Source organism: Emys orbicularis, chromosome 5 (genome assembly GCF_028017835.1).
Source record: "Emys orbicularis isolate rEmyOrb1 chromosome 5, rEmyOrb1.hap1, whole genome shotgun sequence".
Classification (NCBI taxonomy): Eukaryota; Metazoa; Chordata; order Testudines; family Emydidae; genus Emys; species Emys orbicularis.
Window position 1 is genome coordinate 32,262,140 of NC_088687.1, and position 24,027 is coordinate 32,286,166.

Consider the following 24,027-nt stretch of genomic DNA (forward strand, 5'->3'; position numbering starts at 1 on the left):
TAGTACTGAGGAGTAGAATAGCCCTGTACAATGTGATGAATAGAAAACATATCAAGGGGTGTTATATTTTGTCTACAATTGTCTTGTACAATTGCACAAGAATTTGGTCCACTTATTCCCTTACAATCTAGTCCTTTTAAGAACTTTGGTTATAGCATTAATGTTTTGGTAAAATAAAGAGCAAATGATTTCTTTCCTTTCTTCATCTTTCTTTCAGGTGGATTTTTCATTGTCCTCTCCTGTCTTCTGAACCCGCGAATATTTTTTGCATGAAGATTTGAAGCAGCTGGGAGGACAAGATATTGGCCATGAGAAGCAGCAAGGAACTGAGCCTTGTATATTCTTCTCAAAGAAATAAAATATCGGATACCACCATGCTCGAGAGAGAAAATTAGTCTGTGACGAGATCTTCAAGTTCTATATTGGGGGGGGGGGGGGAGAGGGGAAGGGGAAGGAGAGTGGGAAGAAACAATTTAACAAGTTTAGACAGTAGAACCAATCACATTAGCTGAATCATAAAGAAGAGTATGATAACTACAGTATATTTGAATGAAATTCTGCAAATAGTAAGTTTATTTAACCTGGAAAGGAAAACAGTTAGATGTGACTTGAGTATTCCATAGTGAGAACTGAACACTTTCTTTCTAACATGTCACACACAAAAAGAATAAAAGAGGAGACTCAAATTGAAAAGAAGTATATTTAAAGCCAACAGAAGGAATAATTAAAAAAGAAAAGAAAAAGAGGATATAGCCAACCTTTGTCCAATTTACTGCAGGAAATGTAACTGGAATTTTTAAAAAGGCTGGGTAATTTAAGATCTCTAATAACGTTAGTAGCTACTATTCACTAATTAATATATGGTGTGGCCTATCTTATCTACCTAAAACAGTGAAAGTATTCATGTTTAGAAAGAAGTTAGATCTTAAAAACATATGCATGCCAGAAATGACAGACAGGGCCGGCTCCAGGCACCAGCTGAGCAAGCTGGTGCTTGGGGTGGCAGATTGTTCGAGACGGCATTCCGCCCAATCCTAGGACGGCATGGCCGCTTTTTTTTTTTTTGTTCCGCTCCGGCCGCCCTGTAGGGGGCGGCGGCGCGGAGAACCAGAGCGCCCTGCAGGGCAGTCCTCTTCCTTCCCTCCCCGCCGACCGGAGCGGAGCCCCTCGCGGCAGGCGGCAGCGCAGCGGGAGGGGCCGCGTGGCAGCGCCCCTGCTGTAGCCCTGGCCGCCCCCTTCTCTCTCTCTCTCTCTCCCACCCGGTCCCCCTGCACCCGCGCTCCAGCTGCACCACAGGTTTTTTTTTTTTTTTTTTTGCTGGGGCGGCCAAAAAGCCAGAGCCGGCCCTGTGACAGATTATTTCTTCTTAACATGGGCCCCAATTCAGGAAAGCATCTGCTTAACTTTAAACTTGTGCTTCAATTTCTGTAGAAAAATTCTATTTTTGCCCCAGATCTAATCTACTAATTTTAAGGCCATTATGACCTTTTCTGTGGAATTCACAAGGAGAGGCCATTATTGGGTTTATAGCGGTTTACACACACACACACACACAATATATATATATATCCTTTGCACTCACCTTTTCATTAGCCATTGAGTGGTACCACCAGAAGAGCCTTGTGGTGATATAATAAGCAACGATAACATCCACAGTGTAGTGTTCATGGGCAACAAGAATGCAGATTATACCAGCGGCACTCATCAACCAGCAGATCAAATGATACCACCAAAAGTGGCGAGGTGAGTCTGTCAAAAGGAGAGAATTATACGTTTCTATAAATATCCAAGATTAACTTTATAAATTTAATTTGAACCTATGTGATGTGTGTGGGTATGGAGAGAGAGAAAAAAAACCTCTGCTTTAGTAAAAATGCACTTTGAACAACTAAGAAAGTTTACTGATGCAGAGGTATCATCTGCTGAAATATGGCCATTAGGGCCCATAGACTTCAGCTGAGGGACCTATGAAGGTTAAGACTAATCTAAGCTTTCATTTTTAAAATGGTTTTTAGTTCATATTACCAAAGAAAGGACAAAAGTTGACCACCAAGACTCAAAAGTTTGTCACTGTAATTTTCCCTAAAGATCATGGTCTAATTCAGAGTCCTTCCACCATTTGGTGGAGAGAGGAACCAAGACCAATTCACAGCTGAGGGTGGGTGGTGCTGTCCAAGCTCCTGTTTTGGATGTTAATTGCAAGATGCCTCCCAGCCAGCTACCTTCAACTGAAACTGCTCTTCTACTTAACATCCAAAATGGCTTCTGGCCACAAGAGGAGTAAGCTCAATAGCGTAAGAGGCAATCTATTCTAATGGGTTAGACTTGGAACTGGGAGCAAGGAACTCCAGGCTTCTAATTCCAGATCTGACACGATCTGTGGTTTTAGTTAAGCCACATAACTTTTTTTCTAAATTAGTATCCTGGTCTGTGAAATGGGGCTTGTATACCACATATGGGAGTACATTGTGATGATTAATTTGTTAATGTTTGTGAAGCAGTATGCAAGTGCTAAAGTTATCCAGAATGCCCACAACTCCCGAGCAGCTGGCAGTCTTGCAGTTTAGCTGGAAATTTTTCCTTGAAAAATGCTTTTGATGTTGGCAACTATGGACATCATGACAGGCAGCTGGGCTACACTTCCCCTGGAGTGGGAGGCTGGTGTGGACCCGCTAAGATTCCTACCCCACTTTTTATGTAAAATGAGTCTGTTAGGTTTGGGGTACCGTAAATACTATATTAGTGATCTTACTCAAAGAGGCTGGCCCTGTGCATAGTGTTACCTAGTCACTGTAATCAGGACTCAGTTATGTTTTGGAGGAAGGGGGGGAAACTGAAAAACATCATCATAGAATCCCCCCAAAAATGCTAAGGCTGAGTCCACCCCACTGATTTGTGGACCAGGATTTTGAGTCATATCCTGTCATTTAGTTGAGGAAGCAAGCTCCAGGCAAAAGTGATACTCCACACTAGTATATTTTCCCGTTCTGAGAGAAAGAATCATGGGGTCAGCAGAAAGCTCCCCTGGCCTTTCCTGCCTATGAGTAAAATGAACTGACAATAGCCAAAGATGGGAGGATAGGGCGCAACAGAGTGGGGGGAAAACTACACCTAGAAATAAACAAGGTCTCTCACACAAGAAACATGCCTGATCAAAGAGACCAGCAGAGCATATTGCAAGTAACCTCTAATTCAAAACAATGATATAGTATATGCTCTTGCTTAGAAAACTACATTTTCCTAATTACACAGGAAATAGAAATGGGTACATTATGCACTTCTGATGTACAGAGCACTTTGATTACAAAGCGGAGGAATTCAGATGGGATACATGGCCAATTCTTAGGCAGCATTTACAAAGCTTATTATAGGTACAGTCTGCTTGTTATTCTCCCCCACCCTTACCCTGCTATTTAAAGATATCTGAACTATGCTACTGTACCAAAAAAATCTTTAAAAAGAAGAGTTAAATATATCTTGTCTGTGGCATATATTACAGGATAAGACAAATGACCACTGTTAAGCTGTGATAACACACATACATACAAAATTAATAAAACAGAAAGCAGGAAATCCTGTTGCCACCTACTCATGGAATATTAGGCTGACTGCCATCTGTTCTTCTAGCAGTTTTGATTTATTAATTACACACAATACAATGCCAGAAAATTTCATAGTACAAAGACTTCAACTTAATAGGCACCATGCTATACTCCTTTGTTGTTTAAAGAAATAAAAGGTCTTATGTCCACATGGAAGTTCTCGGTCTCTCTTTACACTGTCAAGTAACATTGTTTGCCTCATCATCAAGTGATGGGACGTTCTTTTGTTACAAAGAAGAATGTTTTAAGTTATCCTGTATGCTGAAGTTAGAAAAATAATTTAATGAAGTCTAACGCCTCAATCAAAGTGCTCAGGAAATCAGCAATGAAATAGGGACAGATTCTAATTTTAGATACATGCCATGCATGACTTTAAAAGAAAATGCTACTGCACTGACACATGGCCAAACAAGTAGCCAAATTATTGAGGTCCGAGTAGTGCATGCTGCATATTACAGCTTACAGTCTGGTCCTCAGTTACATAATCTTGAAACTCATACTGGGAGACTCCAGAAGCCACTGAGTTCCCTACTGCCCTTAGGAGCTGGATTTTTGACAGACCATTGTAAAATGAGGTTATAAAGGTTTATAAAAAAGTATCCTCCATTGTGCAAGCCAAACTCAGCACCAAATTCAGCACTGGGGTAGGCAGGCACTGAAGCAAGGGGAGTCATTTCTCTTTCTCTCTCAAATCATTAACTAGAGGTTTATTTTCTGATATCACTTCTGTTTGAGGTAAAGACGGATAGTCACTTTGTGCACCTAGCTGATTCAGCCCCTCTCTCAACCTTACCTTCACCATCCCCCTCCCATATCATCAGTCTCCCAAAACACACAGATGTTTGCCAGTGGTACTTCTCATTCCAGAAGCCACCCTCTGGAAGGGTCAAGTGCATTTTGTCAAACTGTGTATTGCAGTTTTGCCATTTATTTTATGTTGTAAAAAAAATAAAACATGAATGAATGCAACAAAGTGGTTTTAGCTTAAGTGCTCTTCTTATAACACAGGCATCAGCAACACAACTGTATTCAAATACTGTAACTTACATTCCTTGATAAACAGGTAGCTGAGTGTTAGCACTACTGTGTGACCGCTGAACAGGAAGTCTCCACATAAGATGTGTGATCCAGTTATGGACAGACCACCACCAGAAATCAATCGTAGGATCCTCTGCACCTTAGCCTGTGAATCTCCATTCAACTGGGAAATGAGAAAAATTCAAGATGATGAAGAACATATATGTTTGGACAAGAAGTTTAAGTCAATTTGTGCTTAAAAATATAATAATGAAAAGCTCTATCTACTAAAACATCTGAATCTTCTTTGTCTATTGTCTATGTATTTCTCAAAGATAATAGCATGTTTACCAGAAAAATCTGTCAACAACCAAGGCTGGGCATTACAGGATTAGACTAGGACAGGGATCGGCAACCTTCGGCACATGGCCCACCAGGGTAAGACTAGGACAGGGCCGGTTTGTTTACCTGCTGCGTCCGCAGGTTCAGCCGATGGCAGCGGGAAGCGGCGTGGGCTGAGGGATGTGCTGGCCGCCCTTCCTGCAGTCCCCATTGGCCTGGGACGGCGAACCGCGGCCAATGGGAGCCGCCATCAGCCAAACCTGCGGACGCGGCAGGTAAACAAACTGGCCCAGCCCTTCACGGTGCTTACCCTGGCAGGCCGCGTGCCAAAGGTTGCCGATCCCTGGACTAGGATATGCTTTGCTGGATTTTAAACCTTTTTGTTTCTTGTTTTCCCAATCAAAATGTGCACGTCCTTCATAAAAATAACCGCAAAGCTTTCTATATGCATTATATAATATTGATCAGTATATTTCAAAAGGGTGGACACATTAAGAATTGTGTACTCAAACAGATCTCTTTCAAGAATGGTGACACAGATATGACAGTATCTGTAATATCCTGGGCCAACCTTATGGAGTCAAGTTAAACCTTATTGAATTTTTAGGAGGAACAAGGAGATATCATGAACTTCAAAAGACTATGTTAAACAATATAGCAGACATGATCGATCTTTTGGGACAGTGTGTGTGAAGTGGAGTTTCTAGGAAGTACCTATGAACTCAGCCTTTGAAGCTTCGTCCTGAACAGGAGACTTTGTCTGCTGATCACCTGTTGCTCTGAGGACAGATCAAAGACCCAGTTTGGTTTCTCCAGGGAGCAACAAAGAGAGGACTTTTGAATAACTAGCCTGAGTTTAAGCTGACTCAGGGCTTTCTTCCTGATCCAGCAAACAGACAGGAACTCTGGTCCATGGAGGGCCCAAATCCTTAGGGAAGGGTTGGAAGGACTTGGCCTACTGAGACCTCATAAGACTGGGTTCTGAACGGAAGCTGTTATGAACTTGTGACCACAAAAGAGAACCCTTTGGGAGGTTTGAAGGACTGACCTGTCAGAGCCCATGTTAGAGGCAGTTGGAGTGATCTCTGGTAAGCTCATTAGCCTGTGTGTAGGTTCTTTTATTATTTTAATATGTTTTCTCTGTAATGCTTTTACCATAAGAATAAATATGCTTTCATAGGAAGTGCTATGTGGTAACTTACAACTGTTGGCAATTACGGTTAGTAGTCTCTGAAGAGAAAGCAGGAGAAGCCTGCTTAGGCAGCTTGTCTTTTGCTGGGGATATCACAGTATAGTCAAGGGACTGTGCAGCCTGGAAATGCCCTGGTCAGGATGGAGAGAGACACAGGTCTCTACCCAAGAGAGGCAATGGCTAGGGGCCTGGAAGCCTGAGAGTGCGTGCCCTTGCTGGACCACTAAGGGGAATACAGGTTCAGTTGCCCTGAACTGTGAGAAATTATTCTAACAGAACCAATATAAATTATCATTGTGTGAGGTGTTACATGCAAGTCATTCACTCTTTGTCCAGAGTGGAGTAAAGTGTTCACAAATCAAGACTTCAAACTAATTTGGGGCTTAGTTAAATAGTCAAAAGTCAGCCTAGGTTTGTTGGCATGTTTATAGACTTTTCAAATACACTTGGACTGATTTATAGTTTCTTACTGATACTGTGCAAACGCTCAGTTTCAGATCAGTTTTCACTAAGATTAACTTGTTGTGGGCTGGGGGGAGAGAGGGGCTAAGGGAAGACATGAATCCTCCAGAATCAAAACTGAAGAAATGATTCACGAACTGCAAACCAACCAACCAAATTTTGTAAAGCTCTAGAGTGTGCCAGAGTCATACATTTTAATATATACTCCCCAGACAAGTTCATCCCTGGTTTAACTCCAATTAAGACAAAGCAATTACATCAAGAATGAATATGCCCCCCATCTCTAGAATAGCCATGAAATATTAATTGAACTGAGTTGCTAGTGAGAAATTCTGTTCCTCCAAAGCTGTCCCGAGTGGCTCTAATGTTTGTTCTGTGATACTTGATAGGATAAAGTCTGTTTTTAAATTGCCATATATCCAATTTTAATTGCAGCATTCAGGGATCGGATGAATATTGAAAGCAAAAATCAGAAATGTGCAATTTAAAATACAAATTCTACTGTAGATGCTGCAACGTGCCAATGTTAGTATTAGAAAAAACTTCCAAAAAGCAACAATTCAACAGTCCTTAACATGTCAATAAAGAAATCTTTTTAAAGTGGCTATGGAATCTTAGTTTGGCAACCTGGAGTTATCATAACAGAAACCTAAGCCAGTTCTCCACCATCACCACATACAATCAGGTACCAGAATAATTTTAGTAAAATAATTTAACATTTCATATATACATAATACAGAATATTTCACTAAGATTAAAAATTGCAATCATGGTGTGTAAACTTCTCAAAATAAGCAGAATTAAATTTAGTCTGTACTTGGCTAGGAGACCTCCAGTGATCACACGTTACTGTGTTTGTAATGTGTGGTACTGTGTTTGGTCCTGCCTACACTAGGAAAATTTATCAATTTTTCCCCCCGCTTTTTAAATTTCCTTGATGTTGATAATTTGGTGTTTTCATTCTTTATTCTATACCTCTTCCAAGCATTGTGGTATTGCTGATTTTTATACATTTAAAATTCAGACCCATGACTTATTAAAGAAATCTGCATCTGTTTTACTTAGGGCAGCATTTTAAATTTGACATGGTATGAACTAAAAATAAGGGATATCATTTGTGAAGTGGGTACTCTCCGAGACAGATAGCATAAGCAGATTTCTATCCCATGTCAATACTGTATAAACGATCAAACAAAAATAACTTTATTTTATAATATGCAAACAAATTTTTGTGTACATAAAAATATAACTTCTTTGGAGATATTACATTCAGTTTTGCCAAGGCCTACTTGGGTATCTCTATTCAGTGAACCAAAAAGAGCTGCTATTGTGTATTTGTTAAATCTTATGAACAGTTTTTTCTTTTGTAATTGGGTTGTGAGATGTATACATTATGAAAAGAACGCATTTATAGGTGGACAAAAGTTTTTTCCATTGTCAGTTAAAGCGAAGCCACCTTGACTAATGCTAAAATTGTTGTTCCTTCCTCAATTAACCAGCGGTTCCAGGGAAATGCAAGGTTCTAGGCACAGATTGTATATAAAATACAAGGTTCTGAACAGACAATCACACAGGACAAAATCATGACCCACTATATACACTTGCACAGGCGAGTAAAGGGGCCATAAAGGTAAAGCTCCCCCTTACTCCTTTGCACACGTTTCCTGCATCCTGGGTCACATTGCAGGGGACAGAACAGCCTCCATGGGGCTGCTGCTTCTCTCACACATATTGCTGGAATCATGTAATTACTTCCATAGCATGTGGGGGTTGAATTAGATTTGCACAGGCATCCTTAATGCTGGTGGTTCCTAACTTTTCAGTGCTTGATTTAGCAACCTTCACATTCTTTTAGTGTGATTTTTTGGGGGGAGAGGGGCGATGTTAAATTCAGTCTGTATCAGATAGTTAATATTCTGACTTGCAAGAAAATGTTTGATTTCTTACTGTACCAGTATTAGAGAGACAAGGTGTGTTGGACAATATCTTTTGTTGGACCAACTTCTATTGGTGACAGAGAAACTTTCAAAAGCTTTTCTATCTTGCCAACAGAGGTTGGTCCAATGGAAGATATTACCTCACCCACCTTGTTTCTCTTATATCCTGGGACAGACACGGCTACAACAACACTCCACGTACCAGTATTAATTAGTTAACTCTTTGATTTGTTGCTTACTATATACTTACTTTAAGAAAAATGTTAATAAATTGGAGAGCAACGAAAATTATTAAAAAAAATGTAGAAAACGGGGGCTATGAGGAAAGGTTGAAAGAACTGGCGTGTTTAGTCTGGAGAAGAGAAGGTTGACAGGGGTCATGATAAACAGTCTTCACATGTGTAAGATTGTTATAAAGAGGATGGCGATGGATTGTTTTCCATGCCCGCCAAGAATAGGAGAAGCAGTAATCAGCTTAGTTTGCAGTAAGGGGGATTTAGGTTTCATGTTAGGAAAACTTTGTAACTACAAGTATAGTTAAGCACTGGAACAGGTTACATATGGAGGTTGTGGAATCCCTATCATTGGAGGTTTTTAAGAACAGGTTAGACAAACATCTTTCAGGTACGGTATAGGTATGCGTACTCCTGCCTCAGCAAGGGGGATGGACTAGATGATCTCTTGAGGTCCTTTCCAGCTCTACAGTCTATGATTCTACGATATAATGTACATCTTTACTAGTATTTACAAGCCAGCGTGTAGTGGACTATTTAATTAAATGTCTTCTTAAAAAAAAAAAAAAAAAAAAAAAAAAAAAAAAAAGGGTCTTCAGAACTAAATGATGATGTGCTCTAAATGTAATAGAAGTACCACTGGCAAACACAATTAAATTTGCACAAATATTTGCTAAATTTTTTGGGGGGAGAATTTGCTTTTCGCATGTTTACATACTTTTTCCCCATGAGTATCAGCTGCCCAAACTGGATTTAGAAGCCCCAGACAGTCCTGGCCAAAACAGCATCACTGGCAAACATGCTTACAGCATGCCATCAGTGCCTCTCAAAAAAAAAAAAAAAATCTAGCTGCAACGCAAGGCTTTACTGGCTTATCCTCCAAGTAGGTGGTTTGTAGGTCAGCTGACAAACTACAGTAAGGTAGATTATGTAGGTCTCAGATGAAAAAAATATCTCTGAAGATATGAACCTAGATGGCTGATTTTTTTAAAAATAAAGTCTAGCCTAGAATAATCCTGACGTATCTATATGTACATAAAACCAAGAACAAAATGGGCAAACAATCTGTTCTAGTACTCTACTCCTAAAAGATGCTCACTGTTCACAAAATCCTGCCTTACTAACAACAATATACCAAAATAAAATGAAAAATGTAGCAATCACCAAAATAAAAATATGAAGACACCTGCCAGGAGCCACACTTATCTCTGAAGAGTATCATATAATATGTGGAGAAAACATTATCTTTATTAAAATAAATGAATGTACCAATATGTCTTTTTCAGATACTGTATTTGGTGTAATACTTTGGCCAACACCAAGATTTCTTACCTTTGGAGCACACTGAAAATGCATTCCAGGCACAGGTAGGGTGGTAACATACATGGTAATACAGCGGTACAGGTACAAAGTTCCAATTATAAAAAAGAACCTGCGTCCCACTATTGATCTGAAAACAAGGAGGGAGGGAGAGAGAAGAAAGCAAGCATAAACTCGAAGGCAGGATATATTTACTTGTCACGAGGAGAGAGGGAGGTATGGTGCCTCCAGCGTAGCCGTAGCCTCATTAAATGGTTAACACCCTAAATTTAAAATTTATTAGAGCTTTTAAATTGTGAGCTAACCAATATGAAAAGAAAGTTTCAATGGTACTACTTCCATGTGAGATTTGAGACACACACACACACACACACACACACAAAATATTTGATGTCTGGACACATCTTTCTGGGTCATGTCACACAGATTTAGAGAGAGAGGCACAGACAGAAATTGAAACATGAGTGTGCTGCAGTTAAGAGAGAAAGAAATTGCTGCAAATGTAATGATTTTGTTTCATTTAACCACTAGCTGATAAGTAAATTCAGGCCTATTTAATAGCTCTAGTGTTCTCCTAGCAATGTTTTTATTTTGCTTGGTAGTTATTTTATAATCTCCTTTTCATTTTCAATCCCATGTCAAATAAAGTTTGTTTTCCTTTAAAGTATCTATAGAGATTGTTTCTTGAGGAAACAGGAGGTGATCTGGAGGGAAAGATGGGCTGATGTTCTCAGAGATGTGACTAGCTCGAGCATCCAGTCTAATGCTAGTGAATGGTCTAGCGCCTTGTCAGAAATTTAAAAGACAAGGTTCATTGAAAATGTTTCAATCAGCTCTACTTAGGGGTACTAAGGTCTCACAGCACTTTCTGTCAAAGAGTGCAGTTTTAGTCCAAACTGAAATGTTTTGGGGAATGGTATCACTTTAATGAAAATGTCATCTGTAATGTCTCTGAAATCCACAATGGAATTTCTAGCCAGAGATTTCATCTCAGAATAGCCAATCGCCTGGTCATTGCTCTGTGGGAATGTGAGAGACCAAGGTTCAGGTCCCTGCTCTGAAAAGATCTTGTTTTTATTCTGTATCAGAATGAAAACAAATTTTGAAACCTCAACATTTCTCATGAAACTTAATTGTGGTTTTCAAGCCAACTCTACTCCGACATATGGGTGCAGAGCCTAGCTGCAAGTTTCCTTTAAATAATCTATTACCGATACTCATTTTGGGAAATCACTGTAACTACTCAGAGAAAAGTGCTACTCAACATGAATAAGGGTGGCAGAAGCAAATTCTGTTACTAAGTAGAAGCAGAGATAAATATAGCTACTTACTTGTATCTGAGAAATAGCCACTGGATTATCCATAATCCAACTAGTATCATTCCATTTATTTCTGATACAGAAAAAGCCCATTTCACACGATCAATATAATCAAAAAATTTATCTGGCAATGGAGGACTGAGCTCCTTCGGAGGTACCCTCTCATGAACCACGGTGATCATGACAGTCGTTAGAATTAAATTGAAGAGAGCATACACAAAGGCAATCCCTGTTTTCCACCATTCCAAAGGAAATTTGTTCCTAGATTCAGCAGGCATAGAAATCTGAATATAGTCCGGATATTTCTTTGTGCCTTTTCGCAAACCATTAGGTAAACCCTTAGGTTTGGTATTGCCATTTTTGCTCTCTTCACTGACAGATAGGGTAGGTCGAACATAACCATTTGAGGTGTCATTGTTTTGACCTTCCATGTGCTCTTCAAGCTTTGCAGTCTCAATGGTATCCATTACCCCAAGACCTTGAGCCAAACCAGGGAATTTCTGGATGCTACCAATTTCTGGATGCTTTTTAAAATTTCTTACTCCTAAGTCCACCTTATGTTTCCAGTTGATTTTTGTTCTCTAATAAAAATCTTCAGAAGTTGTCCATTCTGCTTTTTCTCTTTTCAGTTGTTCTGCAACAGATCTTTGAGACAAATCTCAGTTTCTTTCCCCAAAAGCTCTTACTGTATCATCTGTAAAACAACAAAATCATATTCAGAAACTGTACAGCTGGCAACATGACAATGCACAAATGAAATACCAAAATAGCGTAGGGAAATCTGCATTCTAAATATCAACACAATTTGCTTCACGTGGAAGTTGTGGAAACAAAGCAGCCAAATATTAGGCAGTATTAAAAATGCTCACTAGTTTAATCCAAGTAGATGGTGTTAACTTTTATATTAAGGTGGAATAACTTTGTTTTGATCTTGACTCAATCGGTTTAGTGGGTGGCATCAACCTTGTACAAAAAAAAAAAAAAAAAAAAGAGCCAGTATTTACATGGCTTCAACAGCAGTTGAAATTACAGTGTTGATTTTCTGAATTGTCAACAAGTCAAGATTTCCCCAGACATTGATCATATTAAATGTAAACACACTGAACAGAATTCCATGCTGGCTTACACCCCACAGCAACCCTACTAAATTCAACACACCTGCATGGAGATTACACCAGGAATTAGTCAATTATGTCCATAAAATTGATAAAATGGTTTATTTAGCCCTGGGGATGGGCCAGAAACTCAGAGCAAAACATCCACTATTTGGGCTTGATCCTGCAAGGTGCTGACCATGAAGTACCAATCTAGTAAACACATGAAGCCAAGTGTAAGTTTAAGCATGTGAGTAATCTCATTTACAGCTCAATTTTGCATTTAAATTCATAGGTATAGTTTGACTTCTATATTTGGGGGGGGGGGCAGCTCCAGTGAGGCCTGCTGGGCCACATGTTGCGGGGGGGGGGGGGGGGGGGTTGGAAAATTCTGCACTTGTCCAAGGCTTTCAGTTTGTGGGGCCCCCCCCCGCAGCATTCCACCTGCCTCCCCCAAAATATACCCATGATTAAAATGAGAATTCAACCTGTGTTTTTTTATATGAAACACACTGTAGCCTCACCAATTTTTCAGCAGTAAATCTGTTAATTAGCTTCTGACATGTGTGCGCATTTTGAGAATTTCCTCAGCAGAGCAGAAGCAGGCATCAACTCTGTGTGAGGAAATACAAATGAGTTCAGTATTTACTCCTAGGTTTATGCAAGCTTTTTGATAGTATGATTGTAATGTAGGCATGGGAAGCATATTTTGGTACGATTGTAAAAATGTTTCAGGCTGCATTAAAAAAAAAAAGGTAGGAGTTTTACTGAAGAATAGCTTCATTACACAAGTATGTGCTTTTATAAAGGAACTTTTACACAAAGAAAAAGGAATGCTACTCACATCTATAGAACAGAAACGGCTAGTCTATCTCCAAGACTGTAGTGCTCAAATAATGGCTGAACATTTCCTATTGATTTGAAAGTCCTGTGCTACTGTACACTCATATCATAGCTATGGCACACAAATTTGTATGACTCAATTTGGCTCAGACGAAGCTATGAATAATAGCCCACTTATTTGCAAAATATTTACCTTCAACTAACAGTGTGAGTACGTCATAATGCTCACCCTTTCTGGCTTCTTTATGGGCAGAGGCACAGCACTGTCATCACCTCATGTTCCATCATACTGAGATAGTAGCCACAGCTTGGATGGGTAGCATACTTTTTGTATTATATCATGATGGAAGTAGAGTTGCCAGTCTTTCCCACTGTTATTATAATATCACCTGGCTCTTCAATAGCACTTTACGTCAGTAGATCACATGTCAGAGAGTTATGTCAGAGTTTGATTTAAAGAAAAACTACTTAAAGTCTTTCATCATATTTCAAAAGCTCAATTACACTGAAGTTATTTTTAAGAAGTCCAACACATTCAAGGATTGAAGAGTTTCCAACACCTCATATGAGGATTAAAGCCTCTTAACCTGGGAGAAACCTATGCTCCCATGCCCTTCAAAGCTACCCTCCCCCCAAAGTCACACCAATTTAATTATATTGTCACATCTTGACTCCCCACCAAAAAAACCAACTCTGACAGATTGTCTCCCTCCAATAAATCCATTTAACCAATTAATTCTGGCCACCGTTACCCCAATCGACTGAATTAATGATGCCCCACGTCAAACCAACAACAGATGCTGGTTCCCACCACTTTGCAGAGCTCCTCTGCAACTACTGCCCATTCTGCTCTTGTGGATGCACAGAAGGGCCTTGGCTTTCCATCCAGTTGGGTCCTCTGCTCCTTTTCATTTCCTCTTAAAGGAGCAGTTCTCAGAGGCAACTCTGCTCCTTTCATTCTCCCTCCCTTAGAAAGACCCACCTAGTCCAAATTTCCTCTAGTCAAGTTGCTGAGTGTATGGATGGAACAATTGGGCATAGTCATTGCCTAGCTATGGGCCTCATCTCTGAGGTAATGAATGCCTCCTCAGAGATACTCAGCATACGGACTCTTGGGATTGGGCTCTAGATAACTTTCAATCTTCTAATATTTGTAGAAAGGCCCAAAATAATTTTGCACAATTTCATTACAAACCTAAAACCTGGGATAGTTTATGCAGTCCAAGGAATAGTGTTTGTAAGTTAGCAAAATAAAAGTGTGCTTTACCTGCTATGTCAAAACAACATTTCTATTTTTCTTCCTGCCTGGTTAAAAAAGTCATATTATGAATCTCCAGAGTCTAAAATTTTTATAAATACAGCAAATTTTATGGACAAGCAAAATATCTGTTTTTGAAAAATGAACCAATTAAAATTTCCCTTCTTCTGAAAACAGGCTCTCAGGGGAATATCTAACATAGGCAGTTTTGAGTCCCATCACCCACCCACCACTTTCTCTTCTCAGAGCTGGGTCTGAGAAGTGGGCAGGGCCTCCAAAACACACAGAGACTGAGATCCGTGGGAATAAACGCAAAAGACATCATAAAATCCACTTTACTTGATGCTCCCATCTAGGCCTCTCACAGTAACTGCAGTACATCTAGCAAACTTGGCATGCTGCCATTGGCTGTCTTTTTCCCCAGTATTCCTCTGGCAATGTCTGAAAGCCACAGAGGAGGATTTAATGAGGGCAGCAGTAACTTCTGAGGCTTTATTTTGAATTGTAAGTTCTGTTGCCCTAAGAGGAGAGCATGCTTCACAGAGCAGCTTGTCATCTGACTTCTCTCAGCTATGCCTCCTACAGCAGATGAGAATGCATCTGCATAGCAGCTGCAAAAGGGAGAGGATGAGCTATTCGGTAGTGTTATAAGAACATTCCTCTTCTCACCCCAAGTCCTTCTCTGTGGGACTTGGACTATTCTGCCCCTCTTCATGTCATAATAATGGAGGCAAGTCTATTCAAGCCTTAAGTTAGAAGGCAAATGAACAAGCACACATACAAATGCTTCTGATTTAATTTACATTAAAAATAACAGACTAAGAAAAAAGGAGAACTATCTAAAATTATGTCAGTATAATAATTGGGTGAAGTTTAATCAAGAAAGGAAAAAAATTACAATCTGTATTATTAGATTATTCTCTTGGTAGGTTTGAAGACTGCTTACTTTCTCATAAATTTAATTGAATTACTAGCAATGAACAATATTATAGATGGGGCTTATAGTAAGGTTTCCCTACACTTACCATAATAACACTCTATTTTCAGTTGCTTATAACTAAGGCTAAGATTTTGTCATGGTTATTTTTAGTAAAAAAGTCAGATAGGTCACGGGCAATAAACAAAAATTCACAGCGCCCATGACCTGTCCGTGACTTTACTAAAAATAACTGGGGCTTGGGCTAAGTAAGTGAGGGAATGAAATCCCATGGGGGAGGAGGGGACTGACAGGCAGAGATCCCCACCATGGTGGGGGGCACAGCCCCAGCAGCCACAGTGGGGGGCGCAGCCATGGGGGGCACACAGCCCCCGCTCTGGAGCTAGCCACAGCTGCAGGACAGGGGCGCAAAGCCCCTGCCAAGCCACGGCGGCAGCCGGTGGGGGGGCGCATGGCTCTGGGAAGCTGCGAAGAGGGCACATGGCCCCCGCTGCAGCCACCGGGCAGGGGAAACCGGCCCCAGCATAGCCCCCACTCTGGAGCTGGCTGCAGCTGTGGGACAGCGATGCACAGCCTGGCTGCAGCCCCGGCTTCAGCTGCTAACAGCTGAAGTGGAAGAAGTCACGGAGGTCCAGTAAAGTCACGGAATCTGTGACTGCCGTGACCTCTGTGGCTAAATCGTAACTTTACTTATAACTTTGCAAAACTAACCATTTGGGCCAAAATTGCATCTGCCTCAGGCTGTTTTGTTGTTTTTGTTTGTTTTTTGGTGGGGGAGGCAGAAAGAGAGGGAAGGAGGAGGAGGAAAGGAATTTTCAGCCAAAACGAGTTAGGCCATTTCCAAGAACGAGGCAAGGGGCAAAATATATTTTTACATGTTAAAAAATTCTTGAGACTTTCTTTGAAATGCTTTAGCTCCCATACGCTTTGAAGGAGGGACTCGAAGTTTTGCAGAGGGTCGACTTTGTGTCCAGTGATATGCTTTTTGCCTTCACCATGAAAATCCACCCAAAATTGGCCAAGCAACAAGGTTTTAAAAAGACTCACATATGTACAGTAGAGACCTCTTATTTTAACAGTTAAAATCTCCAGATAATCACTCCTCAAGAAGCATGCTCCAGCCTCTCAACTTCTATGTGTGACTTGACTGTACATGGGGGAATCAGAAAGACTTTCCTTGTAATTACTGCTCCCAGCTGCTCTGGGTCAGACACTGGAACCGAGAACAGGAAGCCTCTCTCTTTTATGACCCTCCTGCTGGCATCCAGCAAACATGGAAGAAGCAGCCATCCAATTTGAATACAGAAGAGATAAAAGTTGAATTAGGGGTGAGGGGAGGGAAAGGAGCAGTTTGGGACAAGGAGTTTGGGGAGACTGGGAGTTGGTGAGGAGGGGAGACTGAAGAAGTAGAAAAAGCCAGTAAGGGAAATTGGAGGTGGGGGAGGGAGTAGTAAATAATGCCTGGAGTAACACATTGAACAATGGAGGAGAAAAGAAAATATTGAATAGCAGGTCCTTAAGTGAGCACGATCTTTCCTGTGCTCTGAAGGAGACGGGGTCCTGTAGAAAAAAGATAATTTATGATCATGAAATTAATTATCTTTCCTGTGCTCTGAAGGAGACGGGGTCCTGTAGAAAAAAGATAATTTATGATCATGAAATTAAGGACTGTATCATAATGCATAAACACAAGGGAGCTAAATTAACACTGCACAGGCAAGCTTAATTCTTGACTTTTCTAAGGCTACGTCTACACTACCACGGTAAGTTGACCTACGCTACGCGAATAATGTTGCTGGAGTTGACGTACCTTAGGGTCTACACTGCAGGGGGTCGACTGGAGAAACTCTCCTGTCGACTTGACTTACTCTTCTGGTCAGGGGTAAAGTATAGGGGTTGACTGGAGAGTGATCTGCTGTCGATTTGGTGGGTCTTCACTAGATCCGCTAAATTGACCGCCGGTGGATCGATCTCAGAGCGTCAATCCCAGCTGTAGTGTAGATGTGGCCTAAGTTTTGAATGCTTGACTTTGCAGCCTTAATAATGTTCTTTTAATGTAATGGTATGTATAATGATATTCACGTTAGCATAGTAATAGGCTCTTTGTGGTAGTCCATAGCCCCCTACTAGCAACAGACATTAGCGAACTTCTTGTGAGTTTTTAGAGAGAACATACGCAAGAACATACAACATATTTGTGCAGGTCCTTCCTGAACAAACTATCGCCATAACACAGAAATTAATCAAAGCATTATTCAATTTAAAAAAACAAAACAAAACAAAACAAAAAAACCCCGCAAGGGACACTTCCATCTTTTAACTTTTGATCCAGTTAAGACCCAATCCTGAACACATAGTAGTCATCAATAGAGTCTTAGCATTGATTTCAATGGGAGCAGGATCGAGCCTATATAGTTTTAAGGCTTTCTTACTAATGCCATTGCATATTATTAATAATCTGATTTGATATGTTGCTTTTGAAATCAGTAGGTTTTAAAAATCAAAACCTAGTTTTCAATAAAGATTTTATTGTTCCATGTTGTTCCACGTTTTGTACACTCCGAGTATTATGTGAGAAATCCTAAATTTCTGTAGAAATGTCAAACATATCATTATATAGCAGATTCATTTATGCTAGGGGTCGGCAACCTTTCAGAAGTTCTGTGCCGAGTCTTCATTTATTCACTCTAACTTAAGGTATTACTGGCACGCGAAACATGTTAACGTTTTTAGAAGGTCTCTTTCTATAAGTCTATAATATATAACTAAACTATTGTTGTATGTAAAGTAAATAAGGTTTCTAAAGTGTTTAAGAAGCTTCATTTAAAATTAAATTAAAATGCAGAGCCCTCCGGACCGGTGGCCAGGACCCGGGCAGTGTGAGTGCCACTGACAATCAGCTTGCGTGCTGCCTTTGGCACGTGTGCCATAGGTTGCCTACCCCTGATTTATGCCATTCTTAAGTACTAGACCGACTCACAGGACACCTTTTTTAGCAATAGTTTAGAAATAACACACAATGTTAAATTTCCTATGGCAAGTATCCACAGATTAGCAATGGAAAGCAAATTGTTTAACAAACTGATGTTAACACTGCTCCACCAAGAATAAATCCAAGGAAGACCCAGTCTCTAAACAAAATGCAACAACAGAAAACAGACATTGTATGACAGCTTGGATGTTTGCTATTAACTGTTTTTGGATTCATCTGCTGTAAGTGGCAGCTATGTACAAATGAATGAAAGAAAGATTATATATTTAATATATATTAATTATTCGTTATTAAAAACTATAGCTCAGATTGTACCTCTTCCCCGACCCCCATGCAGATACAAGGAGGAGAGAAGTATGCAATTGTTACACCACCAGACCAGAGTGTTATTTTAAACTAAAGCATTTAATTAAAAAGCGTCAGAATCCAACACATCACAGCTTACATGAGCCCTATTGCTGGAGAGCTTACCAGAACACCCAACTCTTTTGACCACATCTTGCTCCCCAGACCTTTCCCCCCTTGAGCCTCTTTAGCACAGTTCCAAACCTTAAAAGCAATAGGGCACTGGAAGATATAGCCCTGGCTGGCATTCCACCAAGTTCTTACATCAAAAAAGTTACACTTAAATTACAAAATGTATGTTAGTGTGTGAGTGCTACACTCAAAGCATTATTGCCCCTCAGTGGGGTCTCTGTAAGAGCCAGGCAACTCAGGGAAGCAGTGAGACTACATACTACCCAGGGGTGCACAGTGTCCCTACAAAGGCAGAGGCCTGGTCTTGCTCCATCCTCCAAGCTCTTGAGTGAGCCTGCAGACTGCAGAGCAAGAGCAACATGGAGGCAGAGTAGGTTGGAATGTGATGCACTTTATAAAAGGCTACAGCAATTGGTGTCCTCCTACCATGAACCAAGGAACTAAGGGAGGAATCCCTTACTATGGGCTGTGCCTAAATGGTATGATTGAACCATTGATAGGACACAATACTGTACTAACAGGAAAATGCATTAGATGGTCTGTAATAGGGTGGCTTGTTCTTTAATAATCTGGGTTGGCTAACTCCAGGCCCTCCAGCAGTCATTAAAGTGACGGAGACTGCAGAGAGGGTGTGGAAAGGCTTCTGCAGGGAAGACCTTGAGACCAGGGAGTCTCAAGTCCTAGCTAGGAGGACTGTGAATAACCTAAGCCAAGCCAGGAGAACTTGGAAGTCAGAGCCTGAAGGCTGAGGTCCAGCCACGTAAAGAACTGAGAGCTGGTGAACCTAGACCCCGCTCCAGGAAGGAAGGCTGTGGACTCCCTACCTAGGGGAGAGAGAGACACTAAACTGGGAATGGGGCCTGCAGGGCCAATGTGTGTAAAGATTAAATAAACTGGACCCCAGAAGGGGAGAGTTTTAATTACCTTTTGGATGGTGATGTGGAGTTACTGAGCAGCCAAGAAGGAAAAACCGAGGCAGGCACTACAGCATGACCTCTAGTCATGAGGCAGTGCTCAGTTGGAGGACAACCCTGTTACATGGCCCTATAATAGAGCTGGTTAGGAATTTTTCAAAGAAATGGCACTCTCTCAAAAGATTACGATTTGTCAAAATGAAACTTTTCTCAGGAAAGATTTCTCAGGTCCAGGATGGAATTTCTGGTTATGGCGACAGAACAAGACCCACTCCAGAAGAGCTACTAGCTCAGTGAGTAAGGTACTCACCTGGGATGTGGGAGATGCAGGTTCAGGTCTGAATCAGGCAGAACAGGGACTAGAACCTGAGTCCCCACATCCCAGGTGAGTGCCTTACCCCCTGACTTATTGGCTATTCTCTTTGTTTTTTGTTCCCCCCTCAAAAAAGTGTCAAAAGGCCTCAGGTTCATCCCAGAGCAGAACATGAAAATTTTCAAATCTTAAAATTTTCATGGGATGAGAAAATCATTTCCTGTCCAACTCTACCTAATACATTTCTACATCTGTGAACCTATAAAAACTAAATGTTTCTCTACTGTTCGGAGTTGAAATGTAGAACATATATTTTAAAGTGAATTTGGTGTTAGGAAAGGTACCATGTGACCAACCATGCTTATTTACAGAACAGATACTGAACAAACAGCAGCAAGGCAAGTTTCCTCTTTGTTGCCCCACTAGGGTGACCAGACGTCCCGATATTAGGGGCTTTGTCTTATATATGCAGTTATACCCCTCTCCCCGGAAAAAAAAAAAAAAAAAAAGTTCTAATTTTTCCATTTGCTGTCTGGTCACCCTACGCCCCACTAACTCGTCTGTGTTCTGCAAAAACCATTCAAGACCTGTGCTTCTCTACTGGGACTGATGACTGGTTTTATGATACACTTTTATTTATCTTAGCTATTTATATAGCCCCCCCATTATTGTTGCATCTGAGCACCTCACAATCTTGAATGTGTTGATCCTGACAATACTCCTGCGAGGAAGGGAAGTGCTATTATTCCCATTCTACAGATAGGGAACCGAAGTACAGAGAAACTGATCTGCCCAAGCTCATACAGTGTGGCGCAAAGGAAGGTTTTGCACCTGAATAAGGGTCAAATCAGCCCAGACTAGCATTCTAATCACTAGACTGTCCCTCTCCTTTAAGAGCATCAACACACAGCAATCATAATTACATGGACACATATCCAATGGCAACTAGATTACGACAACAACTCATTTGATATAGCATAAACAGCTATCTGAGACCAATGACTTAAAGGCATTTTTGACCTGGGATGGATTTAAACCAATAACTTTGGGAGTAAAGGTTTTCACATTCATCATCAAGCTTCTGAGCCATCCTAATCCTAGTTTCACATATTTGTTTGATGTCTGGGTTAAGAAACAAAAAATAAATAAAGTATTTGTAGTAGTCTGAGAAAGAAGGTTACAATTATGCCTCAAAGTAGACAGATCAGAATCACTTATTGGTTTCCTCTATTGAATGATCTGTGACTCAGATACTCACTGTATGTTCTAATCATTAAATACATTTGCTCTGGCTCGCCTTTGTTTTCACATTTCTTTGATCAGTGGATAGAACTGCAAACAGAAATGCCATGCAGGATATGCTCCCTTCATCTGGAAACTCTACTGAAGTAGAACAATGATGTTACCTTCCCTTTTGTATGTTAAAATGAAAATATTACTGTTGTCAAAACACAAAAGCTGATGCCTAGATACTGTACTAGGGATTATAAAAGTATTAGAGATAGACAGAGAAATATATTACATAACTTGTGAATAAATAAAGTCCAAACCCTGCCTCTATGCTATTGAAACATTGCTTTAAAGCAGCTAACCCGGAACTTGTGGTTAGTATATTTTTATGGAAGCATGGTGAATGAGCAAAGAACTCAATACCTGGTTGAGTGGTGGTGGTGCGTGTGTGTAGATTACAGCTACAGGGTCAAATAAATCACATATCCTTTTATTCTACCCTAAAAATGAACACTGTAGGCCAAATTTATTTCTATCATGAGAAAACAAAATTCCACTGAATTGTACCCATTTCTGTCAGTGGTAAATTCAGCCCACTGTGTTCAAGGATTTGACTTTCACCTAGGCTTTTGTTCCAAATGGTATGAATAGAAATTATGCTTCGCTAAATGTGTAACCATGATTTTGTTCTTGGGGGTGAGGGGAAGGGAAGTCGTTCTTACACTACAGTGTTATTTTGACAATATACAACCTGCACTTAGTCTTCATTTTCTAAAGTAATAAAAAAATATGCATGAAGTCACTTTTTAAAATCCAAAAATACAATAGCAACATTAAAAAAAGAAATAACTTCCCCACAACTAAATGTAGCTGTCTGGCTCCAGTTTCTGCCACCAGAATTTAAATGCAACTCCAAATTATGTTAATGGAACATTATACTAATGCAACATTTGTAAATGAAGCCACTCATTTTTCTGTTTCCCATCATTTAATCCTCATTTTCTGTATATATTTCAGGGATCACTTTCTGCAAACAAACCTACTTAGCAAGAAGATTCACACTCCCTCCAGTCACTGTAGATGAAAGAACAATCTCCTGAATTCAACATACTGGAGAAAAAGCAAAAAGGATAAAATATCTTGTAGCACTATTAAAAAGAGACTAACTCCACAGATAAAGTTTATAGTCTTATTGAATTTTTTTTTTCCTACTTGGTTTTCGTGCACACAAAATGGAATAACGATTTACATAGCCGAATTTCTTAAAATGAGGCAAAACCCTTGTCTGTTTTAATATATACTCTTTCTTATAAAAATTTGTTCCAAGATACATAAAACTACACTTTAGCCACCTCCTTCATGCACACACTCTAAAAATGTTTAGTTAGCAATGACTGTTATGAAAAGCAGAAAAGTATAAATATAATGGTGTACAAATCACAGCAGAAAACCATCATATGTAAACATTTCCTATGAAATTAGGATTTATCAATTGTAAAATAACATGAAACCAAAGGAATTCTAAAATTTCTACCAATGTTTCCTTTGAAAGCTGGCAAAAAAATAAGTTACTAAGTTGCCTTTTACTTTTTCTTTAATTATATCTGCATTGACAATTTAATGAAGTACAGTGTAACACTGAATTTACATCTATACAAGGACAGGGTATTTAAAAATCTAATTAAGGGCCTAATCCTACAAACACTTATTACCAGGCACAGTTATTACTGCCATGAGCACCTCATTTTAAATGAATGGTCATTGTGATAATCACTGAGGATCTGAGCTGAAGCCCACTGAAATCAACATAAAGACATTCATTCACTTTAATGAGCTTTGGATCAAATTCTAGGCCCCTAAATTTGCAGGTCAATATTTATTAAGTAAATATTTTAATATATCAAATATTTTGGACAAAGATTTTTCCAGTATGTATTGCATTTTATTTTGTTTTTGATTTGCTAATCTAGATATTGGACAGATAAAAACCATATTAAGTGATGTATATTTGTCATGCAACTAAAAGGTGGATAACATCTCATTTGAAAGAGTTCCTGCCCGTTCGCTTTCTGACTTATTGTAATAAAGATTACAGGGTTTGAAACTAATCCCAAACATTTTAGGGTATACAAAAACTTTATACACTGGAGACAGAGTCACAATCTATAGAGAAAGGCTTAATAGACACAGATAGAGGAAACGTGAAAGAGAGCCAGTACGTTAGACTGATCTCTTATGAATTGGCACCTGCTCTATACTTCAAGCCAACAAAGCTGGCTGCCCTCAAGGCCTGGGCTGAAAACCAGCACTTGTTCCACCTCCCTGACCTTGTGGCACTTTTGCACAAGCTGCCTAGGACCCATGCACAAATTACACCCAAACTCAGGAATAAAGCAACCACAGACTTCTACTTATGCACAGTTGGCTGCTGTGTCTTTCATGCACAGAAAGGCTAGCTTCTATTTTGTGTACCAAATGGAACTTTGTGAAACATTTAATGTAATAATGAACGCGTGGCAAAAAGCAACTGCTTTTGGGTTATCTT

At 40.0% G+C, this 24,027-nt stretch overlaps 1 protein-coding gene across 1 annotated transcript; it reads right to left on the minus strand.

Moving 5' to 3' along the window:
- Nucleotides 1-213: 213 nt before the first annotated feature.
- On the minus strand, nucleotides 214-11,891 carry SGMS2 (sphingomyelin synthase 2). Its single transcript, XM_065405351.1, has 5 exons — nucleotides 11,437-11,891; nucleotides 10,118-10,235; nucleotides 4,650-4,803; nucleotides 1,583-1,749; nucleotides 214-417 (listed from the first exon to the last, which is right to left on the minus strand). The coding sequence occupies exons 1-5, from the start codon at nucleotides 11,889-11,891 to the stop codon at nucleotides 214-216; spliced, it is 1,098 nt and encodes a 365-aa protein (XP_065261423.1).
- Nucleotides 11,892-24,027: the final 12,136 nt, after the last annotated feature.